This window comes from Barbus barbus (genome assembly GCF_936440315.1).
Source record: "Barbus barbus genome assembly, chromosome: 7".
NCBI lineage: Eukaryota > Metazoa > Chordata > Actinopteri > Cypriniformes > Cyprinidae > Barbus > Barbus barbus.
Genome location: NC_136735.1, coordinates 15,727,438 through 15,747,470, shown reverse-complemented (window position 1 = coordinate 15,747,470; position 20,033 = coordinate 15,727,438). Strand labels below are relative to the sequence as shown.

Below are 20,033 nucleotides of genomic sequence, written 5' to 3'. Positions count from 1 at the left end.
ACAGGGCAAGGCAGAGAGATAATCCAGGTACACGAGCAATAATCCAAACGAGGTACAAACAAAGTCCAAACGGCAAGGCAAAGGGTTAATCCAGGAAACACGGGTAGGTATCAAACATAAGAAAACAGGCAAGGCAAGGCAAGAACAACCGAGTGGGCTCCGTAGAGTAGCTATCTCTAGGATATACGCTATACAATACTCGGCAGAGAGGAAGAGGAAGTCCATGGTTTATGTAGGGTGTGTGATTAGTGCAATCAGCTGTGTGATCAGTGCAATCAGCTGTGTGTCGTCAGTGCAATGGATGATGGGAATTGTAGTCTGAGGTGGCGTGCAACAGTTAGTGTGGTGCAAGAGTCCATGTGGTGAGCGAGTGACCTCTTGTGGTGAGTTAACGGAAGCTCATAGACCAGATTCATGACGCATACAAACTGGTAATTGCAAGCTTGTAAACCAAGCACTGCCCTTTTAGTAATTTAGTTATTATTGTTATTTTAAAAACCATATAGGCTAACCATGGCAATGAGGATCATAGTTTTACCTGTGACTACCGTGATCTTACCGTGATCTTACTGAATTCTATGCAGAACAAGAGCAACTACTGTACAAAGGATCAATTAACAAAAGATCTTTGTTTAGATCCCATGAATTAAGGATAAGACTTCCTTCTCTTTAAATATTTGTAGTTCTAATGAATTTTAAATAAAGAAAAATGCCTGATGAAAGATCAACATCAGTAACTTTATTCAAATGCTATTGTTGTTAAATTTTCAAAAATGAAAATTGCATCGTTGTGTACTCACCCTCATGTCATTTGAAATCTGTATGACAAATATACAGGTTTCACAGGTTCGGAATGACGTGAGGGCGAGTACTGAGGGTGAGAGCTCGGAAATGTCCCAAGTATACTGGTAACCAGCAATAACATGGTTATAATTGTTTAAATCTACACGTTGTAGTATTTTTCATGCTGTCCATGTCACGTTTTGGCATTTTACAAAATTGGTACAAACTAATTTTTCCATAATGTTAAAGGGAATAGGAGGTGTAACTTGCTGAAAAGCCCCTAGGTTATTTATGGTCCTTCTAAATACGTTACAGAATCTAAGAATGGCAGTATATTAGAAGTTTCAATAACTGAATATTATTTAGCGTTTACACTTTTGATTACAGTGATTACAGTGGGTTTTTTTTTCAATTTATTTTTTGCTCACAAATATTTCTACCCAATAAAATATTTAAGAGCCTGAGAAAACTAGAAAAAGTATATACTTAACAAAAAGTACATTAACACTTTTTAGGAATTATGATTTCTATGACTTCTCTAGGTCTAGAAATCCCTAATTTTTTCCAGGTATTCCAGGACAGTGAGGACAATTTAATGTGAAGGGAACTAATTAAAAAAAAAATGTAATGTAAGCTTACATATTGAATTTTAGCTGCTATGTCTCATTTTAAGCCATCTTGGAAGTGAGTTGAGGCTCCCAGTTATGAATTGGTGCTTTAGTGGCAAGCTGTTGTACACCTAAAGGTCCTATTTTTGCGCTCTTTTTCCTGACAGTTTATGTGCTCTTGAACATCGTTGAACAAAAATATTTATCTTGTGTTACCATCAGTCAGTTCACCAAAACACTTTTGGCTCCATTCCAGAGTACTTCTTTTTACAGATCCAAGATATGAGCTAAAACGTTTCAGGCATGTTTAATAGTCTCCCAGTGTGGCTTTAGTCTTTTACTCTGTTCAGGCCAACAACTGGGTCCATATGCTCCTCTGATCTGCTGATTGATGGGAATACTGCTTAAGACCCATCCCACTGACTGGCCAAGTGAATTCCTTACAGTTCAGGATTTTATGATTCAGAGAGAACTGCTTTAAGGGGTTGTGTTAAAAATGGGATTTTAAAATTATTAGTAAGAGTATTGTGACTTGCTAATAATGTTGCTAATCATTTAAATCGTACTAATAATGCTGAATTTGCTAAGGAAGCTAAACAGTAGCTCAAAAGGTTCAAATTCTTGAGTTTTTGTATTGTGATGTCTTTTTATGTGTGCAGTGAGGATATTTAAAGACCTCATTGCCATTAGAGGATGTTGAATATCTCATTATCATTAGAATCATGTTAATAAAGTACAAGAGCGATCTTGGAGCAATTCTCTCCTGGCCTTTTTCTGTACACTGTCAGGCTCATGAAGGGGAAGAGGGGGCTGTGTTCCTCTCCATCTGTCTGATCTTTCACTCAATTCCATATAGAATGTGTGTGTGTGTGTGTGTGTGTGTGTGTGTCTGTGTGTTTGATGGAGCTCCACATTGGGACCATCTGTTTCTTGCTGCCCACCTCCATGAGTGGAGGAGTGGGCTGAAATCCGGACATCATTTTTTGCCCACTGCCACTGCGGTTGCGAGTGTATGTGGGTGTGTTTGCATGTGTTCTCAAAATGTTTCTTTTCTGTATTGCTGGTGACGCATTGTATATTACTCAGCCTGAATGCAGAGTTGATGAATTGGCCCAAAATATTTGGCCAAAAATAAATGTTTTGGTTTCAGATGAAATAGTTTGGAGGGCCGAAATCGTAGACTGAAACAGTGATGTTTAATTAGCGCTTGTCAGATGGTGCATTTTGACTGTGTCAGTGTATCGTACTGTAATGGGCAGCTCCTGTGAAGAACCGGGTCTGCTTAGGCATTTTGTCCTTTTTAAGATTGCATCTTGGGACATCATGTCCTATATTTGGTTTGTTTAGGAGTCTTTGGTTTGTGTTCCATTTGTATTTTGCTCAAACTGCACCAGAGTTTGTTCGAACATGACCTGAAAAGGTGGTTCTCTGTCTGCATGTCTGGTGCCCAGCAATGGCACTGCTCAAATGAACTGCACTAACTTAGTAATTGTACCAGAGTTTGCATTAAACGAATTATACCTGTCAAGCATGAACATGTCCAAAGTCTCAGTGTTCGAACTCTCTTAATTTTCTAACAAAATTTAAAAAATAAGTCTTGCTTTGATGCTCTTTAAATAAGGTGTAATGTACATCCAGCCAGTTGCTATCACAGAATAAATAATTAGACACAAAATATTGATTTGAGTTGAAATATTAGATGGACATTAAGAGATATGGTATAGTCATAATACATATTACACAGCATTTCACCACATGAATAATTATGGCAATAAAAGATATTGATTCAAGATGAAACAAGAGAGACCAAGTCTGCAATACCAGGATTACATAATTACATTTTTTGTACAGAGAATATTGATTAGATTTTTAATATTTTATTAGCCAACCAAACGCAAAGCGTCCACGAAGAAAAAATGTTCCCAGCAAGTGAATAGCGCCAACTTCCATTACCCGAATGAGCCTTTTTTATTAGTTTTTACCAGGTGTTATCGGGAAATAAAATACCTCAGAATGTGGTGACTGATCAATCAGAATTGAGTATTCCATGGAGCCATGTAATAATATGGGATAACAGATCCAGTATCTAAATCAGTTTCAGCAGCAGCATGGATTAAATCAATTATTGATTGATTGACTGATTATTAAAGGGATAGTTCACCTAAAAATGAAAATTCTGTCATTAATTACTCACCCTCATGTCGTTCCAAACCTGTAAGACCTTTGTTCATCTTCGGAACACAAATTAAGAAATTTTTGATAAATTCCGAGAGCTCTCTGACCCTCCCATAGACAGCGAGGATCCTAACACGATCAAGGTCTAGAAACGTAGTAAGGATCAGGACATCGTTAAAATAATCCATGTGGCATCAGTGGTTCTACCATAATTTTACGAAGCTACAAGAATACTTTTTGTGCACAAAGAAAGCTAAAATAATGACTTTTTCAACAATTTGTCTCCTCCACGTCACCCTGGCGCCATTTTGGAGAGTATCACATAAATAAACAACGTATGGAACGTATGTACATGGATATGTTGTTTACGTTCAGATCAAAGCGCTAACAACGTATCCGCATACATACTTTGCATACGTTGTTTACGTTCAGTGGATACTCTCCAAAATGGCGCCAGGGTGCCACCAGGGTATTTTAACGATGTCTTTACTACGTTTCTGGATCGTGTTAGGATCCTTGCTGTCTATGGGAGGGCCAGAAAGCTCTCGGAATTCATCAGAATTATATTAATTTGTGTTCAGAAGATGAACGAAGGTCTTACAGGTTTGGAACAACATGAGGGTGAGTAATGACAGAATTTTCATTTTTGGGTGAACTATCCCTTTAAATAAACTATTTTCGGATTTCAGCTAAGTGAAAGCTTTAATTTTGGTTTCAGTAAAAAATTTATTTCAGTGTATCAGAATCTAAAAGACCATGTTTGGCCTTCCCAGGTATTTTTCTCCATGTAGAACAATATTGAAATACAACTTAAATCCATCCTTTTTGGTATGTTTTCCATTTTCTTGGTGTATTCAAGGTGATCTGACTTAAAATTCAAATGTGTTTTTAGCAATTGTTTGGCTGACACAGAATCTGCACCCACATAAATCTGCTACATCTGCTAAAGTAGAACATGTTATTGATAAAATTCTACAACCATGGTTTTAGCTATCAATAAGTGTGTAGTACCTCCAGTTCCATTTAGATGTTATTATGTTTAAATTCATTTGTGAAAATAAATGTGCAAATAGTCTGCAGTCTAGCTATTGGTATTTCAAACTCCTGGTCTGGATATTCTGCAGTGCAGTATTGTGAACTAATACACGCTTTATCAGTTCATCAGTCACATGGTTGCTTCCATTCATTTCTCAAACAGTGTTTCTCTCTTTTTCTCTTCCCCCACCCCTTCCTCTCTCTGTCCAGATTACATGTTTGCAAGACTTTTTCGGGGAAGATGATGTGTTCATCGCGTGCGGGCCTGAAAAGCACCGTTACGCGCAGGACGATTTTGTGTTGGATCACAGTGGTAAGGCTTCCACAGCCTTTATAACCGGTAGGCTCAGCTAAACACTAACTTCATTTCAACTCTCATATTAAACTCTAATAATATATTTTTATCCCTTCACTACATATCTAGGAACACACCATGCACGGATATGGATACATGACTGCTTTAAATGCATTTAAAACAATTTATTTGGCTTATCACATTTTTAGCCATGGTCTGTTATTGTATTGGTTATATTAATTAGTGATATCAGCCAATCATCTGCTTTGGCCAATAAAAGTAATTATCTTCATAATAAAAAGAAGCATTGATCTAATTGTATAAGTACAACTAGTGAGCTAATTACTGTATGTCCTAAAAACAGGAGAAGGAAAAAATTCCAATAAAAGAAAATGTCTCAGAAAATTGACAGCAGTTTTCAACATATCAATAAGCAATATATATTTTTTTATATATATATAAAATACAGAGAGAAAGTAAAGATTGTGATAACACTAGAACACTTCTTTTTATAATCACTGATCTAATCTACTAAAGCTGGTTGTCATTAATAGACCTGTAGGCTGTTTTAAAGGCCTCTTATTTGCCATTGTATTCGTGCAACAGTCATACTCATAAAACTTGATCATTTATTCAATTAATTTTGCAGGCCTGCTTTTTGTTTCAGTGTTTTCTGTTTAATAGCTGAGACCATTTACAATTTTACATTTACAGAAGATTTAGCTTTGTTTGGATATATTTGTTTGCATTATAATTAACATACACTACTAAATGTTTGGGGTCATTTTTTTTGTAAAGAAATTAATACTCTTTCAGCAAGGATGCATTAATTTGATCAAAAGTGAAAGTAAAGACATTTATAATGTTACAAAAGATTTATATTTTAAATAAATGCTGTTCTTTTTAACTGTCTGCATCAAAGAATCCTGAACATTGCATCTATTGCAATCTGTTTCCATAAAAAAATAGCAGCAAAACATTTTTAGCATTGATAGTAAAAGTAAATGCTAGTTATAACTGTCATCAGCTTTAATATAAAATTACCAATACTACTAAATACTTATCTGCACAAAAAACACCAAACAGTTAAGACAAAGATGTGATAGTATTTTAATAGTATCTTTTCTATAATGGAGTCATTCATTCACATTCATTCACTAGGTTGCAAAAATGAATTCATTTTCCAGAATGAACACTACCGTCAGAGGAATTGACCTTGTTATGAGCAGTTCCTCACCATTGTTCAGTGTGTACTTTGTATTTGTCTTCTAGTGAACTTGATAATGCAGGTGGGGAAGTGAGGATGATCTGCAGCTGTGAATATCAAATAAAATAATTTAACGTTGCCTATAATTTTCATCCTGTTTTGCTGAAACGCCTCCAGTTTTAGTAGCATTTACCACATGCACGCTTGATAACTTGATTCATAGCTGTGTGAATTTAGTTCATCTGCTTGGCATTTTGTCCTAGTTCTTCTTCGCTGCCCCACTTAGGTTAAGTAGGACTTTTCCAAAAATATAAAGAAACGGTAAGTTTTCTTTCCACAGCAGAGGAGTGTCCTTAAAACGCAAACCCACCACAAATCTAAATCTTCTGTAACTAAAGAACTCATTACACGTTCTCTCTCAGATTCTGCTGTTAAATGCTTAAATTAAGCTCCATGAAACAGATTAGCTGGGCAGTAATGGCATTTTAATAATGGCATTTGGCTTGTTTTATCTTCATCACTCCACGATCTGGTATTCATCAGCTAATTTATCACTGTTCGGCTCAGTAGCTGCTGTACAGTATGAGTCATTCATTACTAAAGTTCTGCACCCACTGCTCTCATAGGCCTTGAGTAGACAATTTGATTACACCCCTGCAGAAAGCTTCACATTCTTGGCAAATGTGAATTTGGAACAAGTATGTCAGCAGATACCACTCATTTACTAAGAGGCATCGGTATTAGCCCTGATACAAGCATGTACCTTTCGAGGGAACTTCGAACTGCGTCCTCTAGGGGTCGCTATGCGGAACGCCGTCAGCGTGACCCGTGCCTGAAGCATACATACAAAAACACCACATGTTGGCCGGCGACAGCCTATGACGTCACTATGGCGACCACAGTATAAAGGGGAGCCGGGAAAATACGTCATTCTCTTCTTCGTCTTCAGTGACTGTTTTGTTTGAAGCGTGCATTCCACTGGTAAGAACAATTTTCTACTCTACTATGACGAGCACTAGCAAGACGTTTAAGAAATGTGTGCATCCGTGTCCTCGTTATTTGACACCTGATGACAAGCACGATCTTTGCGTCTTTTGTTTGGGCGAGGAGCACGCACGCGATGTCGTCGAGGAGGCAATCTGCGTGTACTGTGAGCTTTTTTCCATGAGAAAGCTCCGCTCTCGTCTGGCTCTCTTTTCGAGGAAGGAGGGACAGCCGTCTGCTTCCCGCGGTTCAAGACCCACTGATGCTGAGGCACAGAGGAGAATTAACTCGTGGGGTTCGCAGGCGGATCTGGCTGATGAGTTAGAGAGGGGGCTTTCCTTCTCGCGCTCGTCGCCCGTGAGCGAGGGCGAGCCGCGGGATGATGATGATGGTGCGATCTCGCTAGTGCTCCGCTGGGTTATGTCCAGGAAGAGCAGGAGATGTCCGAGGGTGAAGAAGTTGAGACTGAGCCCTATCAATCCTCCTGCCCTGCGTATGATGAACTGTTGGAGGCTATGGAACGCGCCACGGCGTTATCTTTCTGGCCATAACCCCCCAGCTCGAGTGAGCCTCCCATTTCTTCCTGATCTCAATGCGGAGGTTGAGAAGGAATGGAAGAAGTCGTTTTCTTCTCGCATTCATAGGTTTCAGCATAGCAGTTATGCTAACATTGAGGGGATGCGTGAAAACGGCTATGAGAGGATGCTCCCTGTGGAAGAGATTCTAGCCAGCTATCTCTCTGAGGGTGAGATGTCCTCTCTCAAGGCTCCCTCCTTGCCATCTAGGCCCCTTCAGGAAACATCTCGCTTAAATGGCGGTGCTTCAAGCATACCAGGCTGATCAAGACCTGGATAAGGGTCAGGACTTGTCGCCTGATGAAGTAGCTGAGCTGCGCTGCACCACGGATTTGGTCCTCCGTGCCACTAAGCAGGCCGCCACTGCTATGGGCAGGTCTATGGCGGCCATGGTGGTAACGGAGAGACATCCGTGGGTGAATTTGGCAGATGTTGGGAAGAAAGAGAAGGGCTTTCTTCTTGATGCTCCAGTCTCGCCTTCCGAGCTTTTCGGTACCTCCGTCGAGACGGTGGTTGAGAAGTTTAGGGAAGCGAGGGCACGCTCAGCGGCCTTCAGAACCTTTATTCCAAGAAGGTCCAGGTCTAAGCCTGAACAACGCAGGGGTCCTGGCCCATCTCCATCTGGGGATCAGAGATGGGCACAGAATGCTAGTGTCGCGACTCGTGCCCCTCCCCCGCCTGCGGGTAGGTGCTAGAGGGAGGCGCGGGTCAAGGAGAGGCAAGCAAGACCTGAGGGAGGTGATCCAGACGAGGCGTTCTCAACGTTTTCGTCTGTTTAAGAGTTACTCTGGTCCGGACGAAAACGTTGAGATTGAGATTGAGTGATTTGCGGTCTTTCTAAAATCCTGTATGACATGGGTTACGTGCTGCGGCTTCGTGCCCTTTCTTTGAGTCGGTCAGGCCCTGGTTTCACCTTTGACCCCACTCTACCTATGTATCCCCAGTGATACTACTTGAACAGGGTGTTGCTACCAAGGATCTGTTGAGACAGTCCCTTCAGCGAGCTCTTGCAGAGCAAGCAGTAGCCCCTGGGTGACAGGCCAAGACTTAGTTACTATACTAGACGCTTGGTTGTATTCCCTTAAAGGAATCTCTTCTTCTGATTCCAAGCCTTTGAGCTGTAGCCTGGCCCCTAACAGGTAAGTTCTGGGGTATGCAGTTCAGGCCTTTGGCCGAAGGGGATAATGTCACTGACAGCCGTCATACCGTCCAAGGGGCAACTCCCTTAGCCGGGTAGAGTTGGTACTTAGTGCTTGCCTTTTGTGCTTGGCTTACACTCCCCTCAGCATGGTGGCGTGGGTATTCCGTTCCCCATAGCGACCCCTGGAGGACGCAGTTTGAAGTTCCCTCGAAAGGGAATGTCTCAGGTTACGTATGTAACCATGGTTCCCTGAGAGTAGGGAACGAGACACTGCATCCTCTAGGTTCGGTGCCATGCTTCAGACGCAAGCTTCAGACGAAGAAGTGAATGACGTATTTTCCCGGCTCCCGTTTATACTGTGGTCACGCCGGGAGTGACGTCATAGGCTGTCGCCAGCCAACATGTGGTGTTTTTGTATGTATGCTTCAGACAGGGGTCACGCTGACGGCGTTCCCCATAGCAACCCCTAGAGGACGCAGTGTCTCGTTCCCTACTCTCAGGGAGACGTTTTGCTATGTGTATCCATGTATGTTCCTGTCTGTCCTGTCTGTGTGTCAAAAATGTCAATGTAAATGTAAAAGTCAATAATGGTGGCACATGCTTAAATGACTAAATTTATACATTTACATTTCAGAAGTTTGGGGTCAGTAGGATTTTTTAAAATAAATTAACTGTTATTTTAGCGAGGACACATTAAGGGCCCTATCATACAGCCGGTACAGTGCGGTACCAGGCACGATGCAAGTGTTTTTTTTTGGCTAGTTTCAGCTCGACGCAGTTATGATTTTCACATTCTGCGCTACATTGTTTTAATAGCAAATGCATTTGCACCCATTTGTGCGCTCATGGGTGTGCTGGTCTGAAAGCGAGGTGTGTTCAAGCGCATTGTTGGCGCATTGCTATTTTGAGGCAACTGAAATAAACTGCACCATTGACCAACTAAAACCTGGTCTAAAGTCAATGGCACAGTATTTTTTTATTATTTAAAGTGTGCGTTAGTAATATGCACCTATAGGCAGGTCCACAACGTGCGTACAATCTGCTTATTACACACACAGTGATGCGCAGCAGCACACAAACATGCCAAATATTAAAAATGAAAGGATTACAATGTAAAAGATTATTATTGTGTAAGCTACATAAATATAAAAATGCCTACATGTGATTACATGTATCAGAATTAGGCTACCTCTCACACGAGCACTCCGTTTCCTCTCTGGAGACGCATTCAGTCTTTGCTCTCGAAAATTCCTCCTTGTAAATTGCGAATCTGCCATGGTGCTGAGCACAACTGGCTCTTAAAGGGAATGGGAGATGAGACTCTGATTGGTTTATTGCACATTATGCCCAAAACACACCCATTACTCATTAAGAGAATAGGGGCAACCCTTTTAGACCATGCGCCGTGTGCCCCAACTGTTTTTCCCATGGTTAAACTAGCAAAAGTGGAGTGACAGTAAAGACATTTTTTCCCTGAAGGTTTATCATAATATTAGTCATAATATTATTTGCACCAATTACTTAATCATTTCCACATTCTCTTTGACCCTTAGAATTAAACAGAATGTTTTACTACCTTACTTCAGTGTTGCCAGATTGTAAATGTCCAATTATAGTACCAGAAGCATGAGAAAGAGTCATTGCCCATGATGATCGGCCGAGAAGATGTAATGTGAAATGAGATGGAAGACATGCGTTCACATTCTCCTCACAATCATGATGGTAGACGTAGAATCCACAGCTAGATCAATGAGAATAGAAGCCCTATGATTGACAATGATCATCATTTGAAGTGTCACAAAATTCTGAAATGATTATACGTTATGGGATTTTTTTCATTATTGATCATACATCGTGCAGAGGTCGAAATTATCAAACAAATACAATAATTTTCATCGGTCTGGCAACACTGTACTTTTAATGTTACTAAAAAATAATAATAATAAATATTGTATACATGTATTGCCGTTTAAAAAAATGTGAAGCAGCACAAAATCCCCGAACTTTTGAAATGTAATGTACAGTTAGTCAACCAGGTAAAGAGATTAATTAAGACAATAACTTCTCCTATTTTCTCTTGTGTCTTTGTGAATGTTTGTAAAAGAGGCATCATGAGACATTATAAGACAAGCGTATACATTCCTTGCTCATTTATATTGTCTCTGTCTCCAGAATGCCAGGTCCTCAAGTCCTCCTATTCTTCTCGTTCTGCTCCCCCTGTGAGGTACTCTGGTAGTAAAAGTCCAGGATCCACCCGCCGCAGCAAATCCCCTGGATCTGGTGAGGATAGACTGCACCACCACTAGCACAATCCTGTTACCACATAACATTTGTCTAAAAATGTAACATTCCTTAAAGGAACACTCCACTTGTTTTGAAATAAAGCTCTCATTCTTGCGTAATAATCAAGGAACTTTGCTGCCGTACCATGAGTGCAGCAGGCGCAATGATATTACGCAGCGCCTGAAAGTAGTCCCCAGCTATATCATAACTAGTTACCTAGCTGGGGACTACTTTCAGGTGCTGCGCATTATCATTGCGGCTGCTGCACCCATGGTACGGCAGCAAAGTTCCTTGATTATTATGCCGGAATGAGGGTATAGTTCCTAGCCATATTGGCCTAGAAATCGCAACTTTTCATTTTCTGTAAGTCTTAGTAGTCACCTTTATTTATATAGCGCTTTTAATAATACAGATTGTGTCAAAGCACTTAACAGTATCAAATTGGAGGATAGAGGATAATGTATAATGATAAGATTAAACACTCAATTTTCAGTTAAAGGCATTTCATTATTGAATTCAGGGATGTCATTGTGTAGCTCAGTTTAGTTTAAATAGTATCTGTGCAATCAAATTGACGATAATCGCTAGAAATTAAGTGTCCCCAACTGAGCAAGCCAGAGGCGACAGTGGCAAGGAACCAAGTACATGATGTAACTACAGAAGAGTCAAGCTTTAAATAAGAAAATTATCAAAACTCTGGTCATTTTTTAGCGAGATGCTAATGGTCTAATCCAATTCAATGATCTATGCTAAGCTAAGCTAAAAGTGCTACCGCCAGATCAGGAGATCGTTGAATGGATTCAAAAACTCAACTGTTTAACTCTAGGGGAGTTGTAAAATGAGCCTATTTTCCAAAAAAAGTGGTGTGTTCCTTTAACAACTGCATCCAATAACGTCTCGGTTACGTACGTAACCCTCATTCCCTGATGGAGGGAACGGAGATGTTATGTCGTGACGACATTAGGGGATTCACTTGGGAGCCCCAATCACCTCTGATATTAAGAGAAAACGCCAATGAATATTGGCTAGTGGATTTTGCATACCTGAGCCACTCCCCGTGCATACGGGTATAAATAGGCGACAGGTGCATCCACTCATCAGGTTTTATGCTGAGGAGCCGAGAACGTGTCCCTGGCACACAGCGATGGTTTCAAGATTGTGGCATGGAGACATAACGTCTCTGTTCCCTCCATCAGGGAACGAGGGTTACGTACGTAACCGAGACGTTCCCTATCTGTCGGTCACTATGAGCTATGTCGTGACGACATTAGGGGTCCATGGAAAGCGCCACAACCTGAACCCCGTCACAACCTTAGCCATGCAAATGTTGACAAGCAAGCGTGTGACAGACAGATGCCATGCAAAGGTCGCAACCTTCCCATCGCCCCAGCGCAGATTCGCTGACCTTGGTACCAGCAGGGACCAGAGGTGAGTACATCACTGCTGGAGATAGCCAAGCCACTGTTCCTTTCCCCACAGAGTCTGGAAGGGATTTCGACCTTCAATGAAAGATAGCTTCAAGTCTTTCCTATTTGTTGTTACAGCTTGGCAGTAACGACGGGGAAGCGGGCCCTCCGGAGAAGGGCACTACGGAGGCCACATTCTGCCCGTAGGGAGGTGACATGTGGAGACACTGATATGAACTGACCCAGGCCTGGGGCAGTACTACATACGACTGGACTCGTAGGGCTGCCAGCAGAGCCTGACAGAGTGCTCTGTCAATGGAAGACACGGGTTTACCATGAGGGAAACCTTACCGTGGAAGAATACACAAATGGGATCATTGAAGGGAATCAAGCCATATGGACACCTAGCCCAGTACAGGGGCTGACCGGAGAAAGCTAACACCAGTACTGAGACAGCCTTACCTTTCTGCTGACCTCTGTGGCAGACAAAGAGCTGCTCAGAGCTCCTAAAGCTCCGGGTGCGGTCCACGTATATGCGCAATGCTCTTACGGGACACAGCAATGCCAAGGCTGGATCTGCCTCCTCTGAGGGCAGTGCTTGCAGGTTCACCACCTGATCACCGAAGGGCATGGTGGGAACCTTGGGCATGTATCCAGGCCGGGGTCTTAGGACAACGTGAGAGTAGGCCGGCCTGAACACAAGGTACTCTTCGCTCACCGAAAATGCTTGGAGGTCAAGTCAAGTCAAGTCAAGTCTGCTTTATTGTCAATTCATCCACATGTACAGCACATACATACAGAGAATTGAAATTGCGTTACTCTCAGACTCTTGGTGCATACTTTAAACATTAAACACTGACAGTAGACGTTCTAATACAGATAAATACAGTTTAAACATATGTACATACAACTATACAGATATACAAATGAGGGTAAAAGAGGGGGGGGGGCAAGGACGAGAGGGAGTTCAGCTTCCTTACTGCCTGATGTATGAAGCTGTCCTTTAGTCTGCTGGTCCTCGCCTGGAGACTCCGCAGTCTCCTCCCTGATGGCAGCAGACTGAAGAAGCTGTGTGTCGGGTGGGTGGGATCTCCTGCAATGCGGAGGGCTTTGCGGGTGAGACGGGTGCTGTAGATGTCCTGGAGGGAGGGGAGAGAGACACCAACGATCTTCTCAGCTGCTCTCACTATGCATTGAAGTGACTTGCGGCAGGATGCGTTGCAAGCGCCATACCACACAGTGATGCTGCTAGTTAGGATGCTCTCGATGGTGCCTCTGTAGAAGGCGCACATGATGGGGGCTGGGGCTCGGGCTCTTCTAAGTTTGCGGAGGAAGTAGAGACGCTGCTGTGCTTTCTTGGCCAGTGCTACAGTGTTTTTAGTCCAGGAGAGGTCCTCTGTGATGTGCACACCCAGGAACTTGGTGCTGCTCACTCTCTCCACAGTCGCACTTTTGATGGTCAGAGGGGCATGCTGAGTGTGTACTCTCCTGAAGTCAACAACAATCTCCTTTGTCTTCTCCACATTCAGAGATAGATTGTTGTCACTGCACCACCCGGCCAGGCGGCTCACCTCGCTCCTGTAGTTTGTCTCATCTCTGTTGCTAATGAGACCCACCACAGTCGTGGCATCCGCAAACTTAATGAAAAGATTAAGTTTTCATCAAACTAAATGAAAAGATTAAGTCCCCGACCCTCTTGATGGAAGTGAACGTGGTCAGGAGCGTTGTCTTAGCAGACAGGAACTTCAGCTCAACTATCCAGCGGCTCAAAGGGACCCCTCTGAAGTACAGCCAGGACGATAGAGAGATCCCAGGAGGGCACCAAGGGTGACCTAGGAGGATTTAACCTGCTGGCACCCCTCAGATCATGCTTTCCCAGGGACCGGCTGTCCACTGCATCATGATGGGCTGCAATAGCAGCCACATACACTTTCAAGGTGGAGGGCGACAGCCTGCGCTCCAACCTCTCTTGCAGGAAAGAAAGCACTACTCCAATCGTGCATCTTTGGGGGTCTTCTCGGCGAGAAGAACACCAGTTTGCGAACAGACTCCACTTCAGTGCATAGGTTTGCCTAGTCGAAGGAGCTCTAGCCTGAGTGATGGTGTCCACCACAGCCTGTGGCAATGCCACTCAAGTCTGCCGCGTCCCATCCAGGAGCCACACATGGAGGTTCCACAGATCTAGATGCGGGTGCCATATGGTGCCGAGCCCCTGAGAAAGGAGGTCCTTCCTCAGAGGAATGCACCAAGGAGGGGCTGTCACGAGGAGCATAAGTTCCGGAAACCAGGTCCAGGTGGGCCAATATGAAGCAACCAACAAGACCTGCTCCTCATCCTCCCTGACCTTGCACAGAGTCTGTGCGAGCAGGCTCACTGGGGGAAACGCATACTTGCGCAGAGCCCGAGGCCAGCTGTGTGCCAGTGCGTCCGTGCCGAGGGCGGTCTCGGTCAGGGAGTAATACAGCTGGCAGTGGGAGGACTCGCGGGAAGCAAACAGGTCTACCTGAGCTTCCCCGAATTGATTTCAAATCAGCCGGATCATCTCGGGATGGAGTCGCCATTCTCCAGGGAACGTGAGCTGTCGTGAGAGATGCGTCAGCAGCATGATTGAGCTCCCCCGGAATGTGGACGGCGCGCAGCGATTTGAGCTGTGTCTGACTCCAGAGGAGGAGATGGCGGGCGAGCTGTGACATGCGGCGTGATCGTAGACCTCCCTGACGGTTGATGTACGAAACAGCCGCAGCGTTGTCCGTATGGACCAACATATGATTGCCTAGCAGCAGTGGCCGGAACTGCCTCAAGGCCAGATGCACTGCCAGCAGCTCTAGGCAGTTGATGTGCCAAAGCAGTCGAGGCCCTGTCCAGAGCCCCGAGGCTGCCTGGCCGTTGCATATAGCTCCCCAGCCCGTGCTGGAGGCATCTGTTGTGACAACATGCCGGGACACTTGTTCTAAGGGCACCCCAGCCTGTAGAAAAGCAAGGTCCATCCAGGGGCTGAAAGAGCGGTGACACGATTGCGTGATGGTCACACGATGTGGCGCCATGCCCACCTCGGGCCTCGTGAGTGTAACCAATGCTGATGTGGTCTCATATGAAGCAACCCGAGCGGCAAGACTGCGGCTGCAAATGCCATATGCCCCAGGAGCCTCTGAAACGGTTTCAGTGGAACCACTGTCCTGCCTCTGAAGGAATTCAGGCAGTTCAGCACTGATTGGGCGCGCTTGTCCATGAGACATGCCGTCATACTCACAGAGTCTAACTCCACACCGAGAAAAGAGATTCTCTGCACAGGGGAGAGCTTGCTCTTTTCCCAGTTGACCCGAAGCCCCAAATGGCTGAGGTGCTGGAGCACCAGGTCCCTGTGACCGCACAACTGTTCTCGCGACCGGGACAGGAATACTTAGTTGAGGATCCTGACGCCCACTTCCCATAACGGGGCAAGGGCGCCCTCCGTGACTTACGTAAAGACACGAGGGGAAAGGGAGAGCCCGAAGGGGCAGACCTGAAATCGACCTGGATCGAGACATGAAAGTAAGCGTCCTTCAGGTCGATCACTGCAAACTAAGAGCACCGCTGGATGGTACAGAAGGCGTCGCGTTCTGACACATCCCCGCTGAACTCCCCAGGTCCCCGAGGGGACTGGCCAGAGATGCGTGGAGAGGCATTGCGTCTCCCAACCGCAATCTCTTGGCAGCTGGCAAGAGGGGGCGTCGCAGGCGAGAGTGACGAGGCAGTGCGTCGCACACTGTCAGCCCGTTAGCCTGAGAACCCAGAGGAAAAGGAAATTGCTCTTTCTTTGAGAATGTGGGTACCGCTGGTGGAACAGAATGAAATTATTCTCCCCCTGCCCTCCTTCGGGGGAAGGAGCGGCGCTGTCTTCGCCATCTCTTGAGATCAAGCAGCTTCCTACATCTCCGTGTTGCCCGTGTCAGGGCCGCTTTATCGCCTCCTTGGATGATATCGGGGCCAGCTTGACGTGCCGGCCTAGATAATGATTCATCACAGGGCGGAGCAGCTCTGGAGGACACAGGAGGGCACCCACAGCGACGAGCAGACTGGGGCTTGCCCTGCGGTGGAGCGGTGGCTGCATCAAGCCGGGCAAGATGTGTTGGACGGCCTCGGTCTGCTTCAGTACTGCCGAGAACTGCTGGGCACAATCCTCGACAGTGTCGCCAAACAGTCCAGTCTGGGAGACGAGAGCGTCAAGAAAGTGTACTTTGTCGACTTCGCCCCTCTCAGCAGGCTAAGCCATAGATGGCGCTCTTGGACCACAAGTGTGGACATCGCCTTCCCGAGGGACTGCTCTGCTCGTGGCTTTGTGGAGATCAGCACGTTCATCCACTCGGCTCTGAAGCAAAAATCTGATGAGTGGATGCACCTGTCGCCTTTTTATACCCGTATGCATGGGGAGTGGCTCGGGTATGAAAAATTCACTAGCCAATATTCACTGACGTTTTCTCGTAATATCAGAGGTGATTGGGGCTCCCAAGTGAATCCCCTAATGTCGTCACGACATAACTCGTAGTGACCGACAGATAGGGAACTATGATTCACATGTCTCTTCCTGTCATTTTTCTGTTTTGTTCCTTATTAAATTGCTTTCCTCCCCACTCTAGTGAGAAGAACAGCAGGACACTTCTCTACAAATAGCCAGTCTCCAGTCAAATCACCAAGTAAGTATTTTTCAAGGTTTATTGCACCAAAAATGGTCATAATTTAGTTTTACATGACCATTTCCAATTTCTATTTGACCCTTAGAATTAAAGCAAAAGTATTGCTACCGTACCTTTAAGACTGCTAAAGGTAAATAACTTCTGTTATGATTGGCTAACCTCTTCACATGTGAACTGAGTAAAGGTGCGGTCACATTTATTGTTCAGCGAATTTTTGTGGACAAAATCCAGTCATTCCAGTAGGAGTCCTTGCGATCTGAAATTTTGCATGAGCAAAAGATTTACCCATGCAGATTTCACAAATTGGTCACATGGAGTCACTGTGTTGACCAACAGTAGGTTGCTTGCTTTGAAAGTGACTTCTGCGCAAGCTGTGATAATGATAATAGTCAATGGACTTCTTTTGTCTACGAAATTTTGCTAATATGACCACACCTTAACAGTGCCCCCTGCTAAGATAAATACTAAATAGGCATTGATATGTAAAAAGTAGGCTGTCATGTGTTTCTTTTCTTTTTCAATCACAACCATATCCATTACATTATGAACAACAGATACTTATATGCTAGTTCTTGTTGCCTTTGCCATAACTAAGAGTAACCTATGAACTGACAACTAGAGAATCTGACAGCCCTATAAAATTCTTGAGCGTCTTGAGAGGAATTTCCACGTGATGAATGAATGAATTTACCTAAAGGACATTCAACTATGGAATGAGCTGTACGTGACCTCAAACCCTTCGGTACAGCATTCAATCATGCTAACAGCTCTCCTTCGTGGCCTTCCAAATCCATCAGTTAGTCTAGAGAGCTATTTAAACTCCCTCGCTGGCCACTGCTCTGAACCCTGGCATGCACATACTCTAATCTATCAGACATACCAAATTGGATGTGTACACTAAATGCAGGCATCCTCATCTGCTTTCTGCTTAGATGGGCTTATGCAGTACTCACACACCCTCAAATTCCCGTGCCCATGAACTATTAGGGCTCTCTTGCATGCCTGGAGAGAAATCTGTTCATGCCCCTATCGACAATCTCAGAGGGAAATGCCAAGAGCAGCTTTTCTACAAATCCCTGCTCCCTGCGGATTCTGACGCACTTGGGATACAATCCACTTGTGTTTTTTTTCTTTTTTCTAAATTGTTCTACTACTACTATTGCTGTATCTGAGTGACATGAGCTATTAAACGGTGTTTTAATTTTTTAATAACACTATTTTAAAGTGGCCTTTTGCAATGATCTTGGCAATTCTTTGATTTAGCCTTGTGGATTTGGCTGCAGGTGAATGCTGCACATGAAGCCTTGTTGTGTCTGCGTGTTAAGAGACTTATTCTGGGCCAAGGAGACTTATGCTGCACACGCAAATGTAGCTGTACACATTTTCAGAGTTGTATTCTGTTCATAAGGAGTTGTTTCTTTTCACAATTTTAAGTTTAGTTTTCCTGTCATTGAGCTAGCAGCTCATTTTACCTATATACCTAAACGGACGCAAGTATTTCTGACAAATGTACATGTTAACTATGTACACTAACACAGTGGTTCTCAAACTTTGTGACTAGGCTAGTAGGTTTCCTCTGGTATATCAGCTATTTACAAGGTTACACAAACTATGGGAGTCCATATATTAAAATAAGCAACAAAAATAATTATAATTAAAATTTAAATAACTACATTTCAGGATTCCATCTGTTTTACGCTGAATGATCTTCAAGGTTCCTACTCTTTTTAACCCATGAATTTGAATTACTTGTTCAGTTGTTTGTGATTTACTGAATATGGATATATCCATGGCTTTCTGAGACATGCAAACCTTTATTAAAGTTTGACTTATTTTAAGTCATTTTAAGTCATTATGAGGCCCCTTAGTGGCCCCCGGCCCCTTGGTTGAGAATAAGTACATTAACATAAGATGAAGACTCCAGTTTTATGTATTTTATAGGTAGAAAAAAGATGCATTGTTCTCCATAAAAGACATAGTTCACCCAAAATGATAATTCTGCTATCAATCCTTAAGCTATATGATAATTTTTATTTTTATTTTAGAACACAGAATGTTGGCACTGATTTAGTCCAAACAATGTAACTGAATAATGACCATGTGTTGTCAATTTGCAAAAGTGAAAACAGCACCATAAAATGACCATAAATGTAGTTCATATGACTCATGCACTGCAAACCAAGTCTTCTGAAGCTATATAATAGCTTTTTGTGAGGAAAAAAAGAGTTTTAGTTGTTATTCCCCTCCACTTTAACTTTCAAACCTAATTTAAATTCATTTATAACCAGTTACTTCTAAAACTAATGCATTACAATATTGTGTTACTCAATAAAAATTTAACTAATTGCGTTACTTAGTTACTTTGTATTGAATGTAATGCATTACTGTATGTTACTTTTGCATTACTTTTTGTCATCTGGGCTAGGCTTACTTATTTGTTTTTAATAACAAAAACCCCAAAAGTTATTTTTCCAACTGTAAAGGACCTTTCACACCAAAAGTGAAACTAATAAGCCTCAGGCTATAAGAAATACATCTGCCTCTACACCTCACTCCCAATTTCTCTCAACATGGGAACATTAGAAGTGTCAGTGAGTACAACACTTGCATTACTTATTTGAAAAAGTAACTTAGATATTTTGTTGTAAATTTAGAAGTAATGCGTTACTTTACTAGTCACTTGAAAAAAAGTAATCTGATTACATAACTTAATGCACTTGTAATATGTTACCCCCAGCACTGCTTATGACTGTATATAATCACACATTCAAATTGTACAAAAAAGATTTTACAGTTGCAATGAATGGGAGCAATATGATTTTAGATAACTGGGAATCATATAGACTCACCGTTTGTAAACAAGCTTTT

The 20,033-nt window shown here is 43.1% G+C and overlaps 1 protein-coding gene across 3 annotated transcripts in view; it reads left to right on the top strand.

Annotated features, from left to right (window-relative positions):
- LOC306872402 (serine/threonine-protein kinase DCLK2-like) overlaps positions 1-20,033 on the top strand; it is a 62,867-nt gene that overhangs the window by 17,813 nt on the left and 25,021 nt on the right. For all 3 annotated transcript variants that reach the window (XR_013784408.1, XM_079420932.1, XM_079420931.1), the window contains exons 3-5: positions 4,812-4,941; positions 10,976-11,083; positions 17,109-17,165. Coding sequence is in view for 2 of the 3 variants with exons in the window: in XM_079420932.1 (XP_079277058.1) it covers positions 4,812-4,941; positions 10,976-11,083; positions 17,109-17,165 (295 nt within the window). In the remaining variant the exon portion in view is untranslated. The remainder of the gene's footprint in view (positions 1-4,811; positions 4,942-10,975; positions 11,084-17,108; positions 17,166-20,033) is intronic.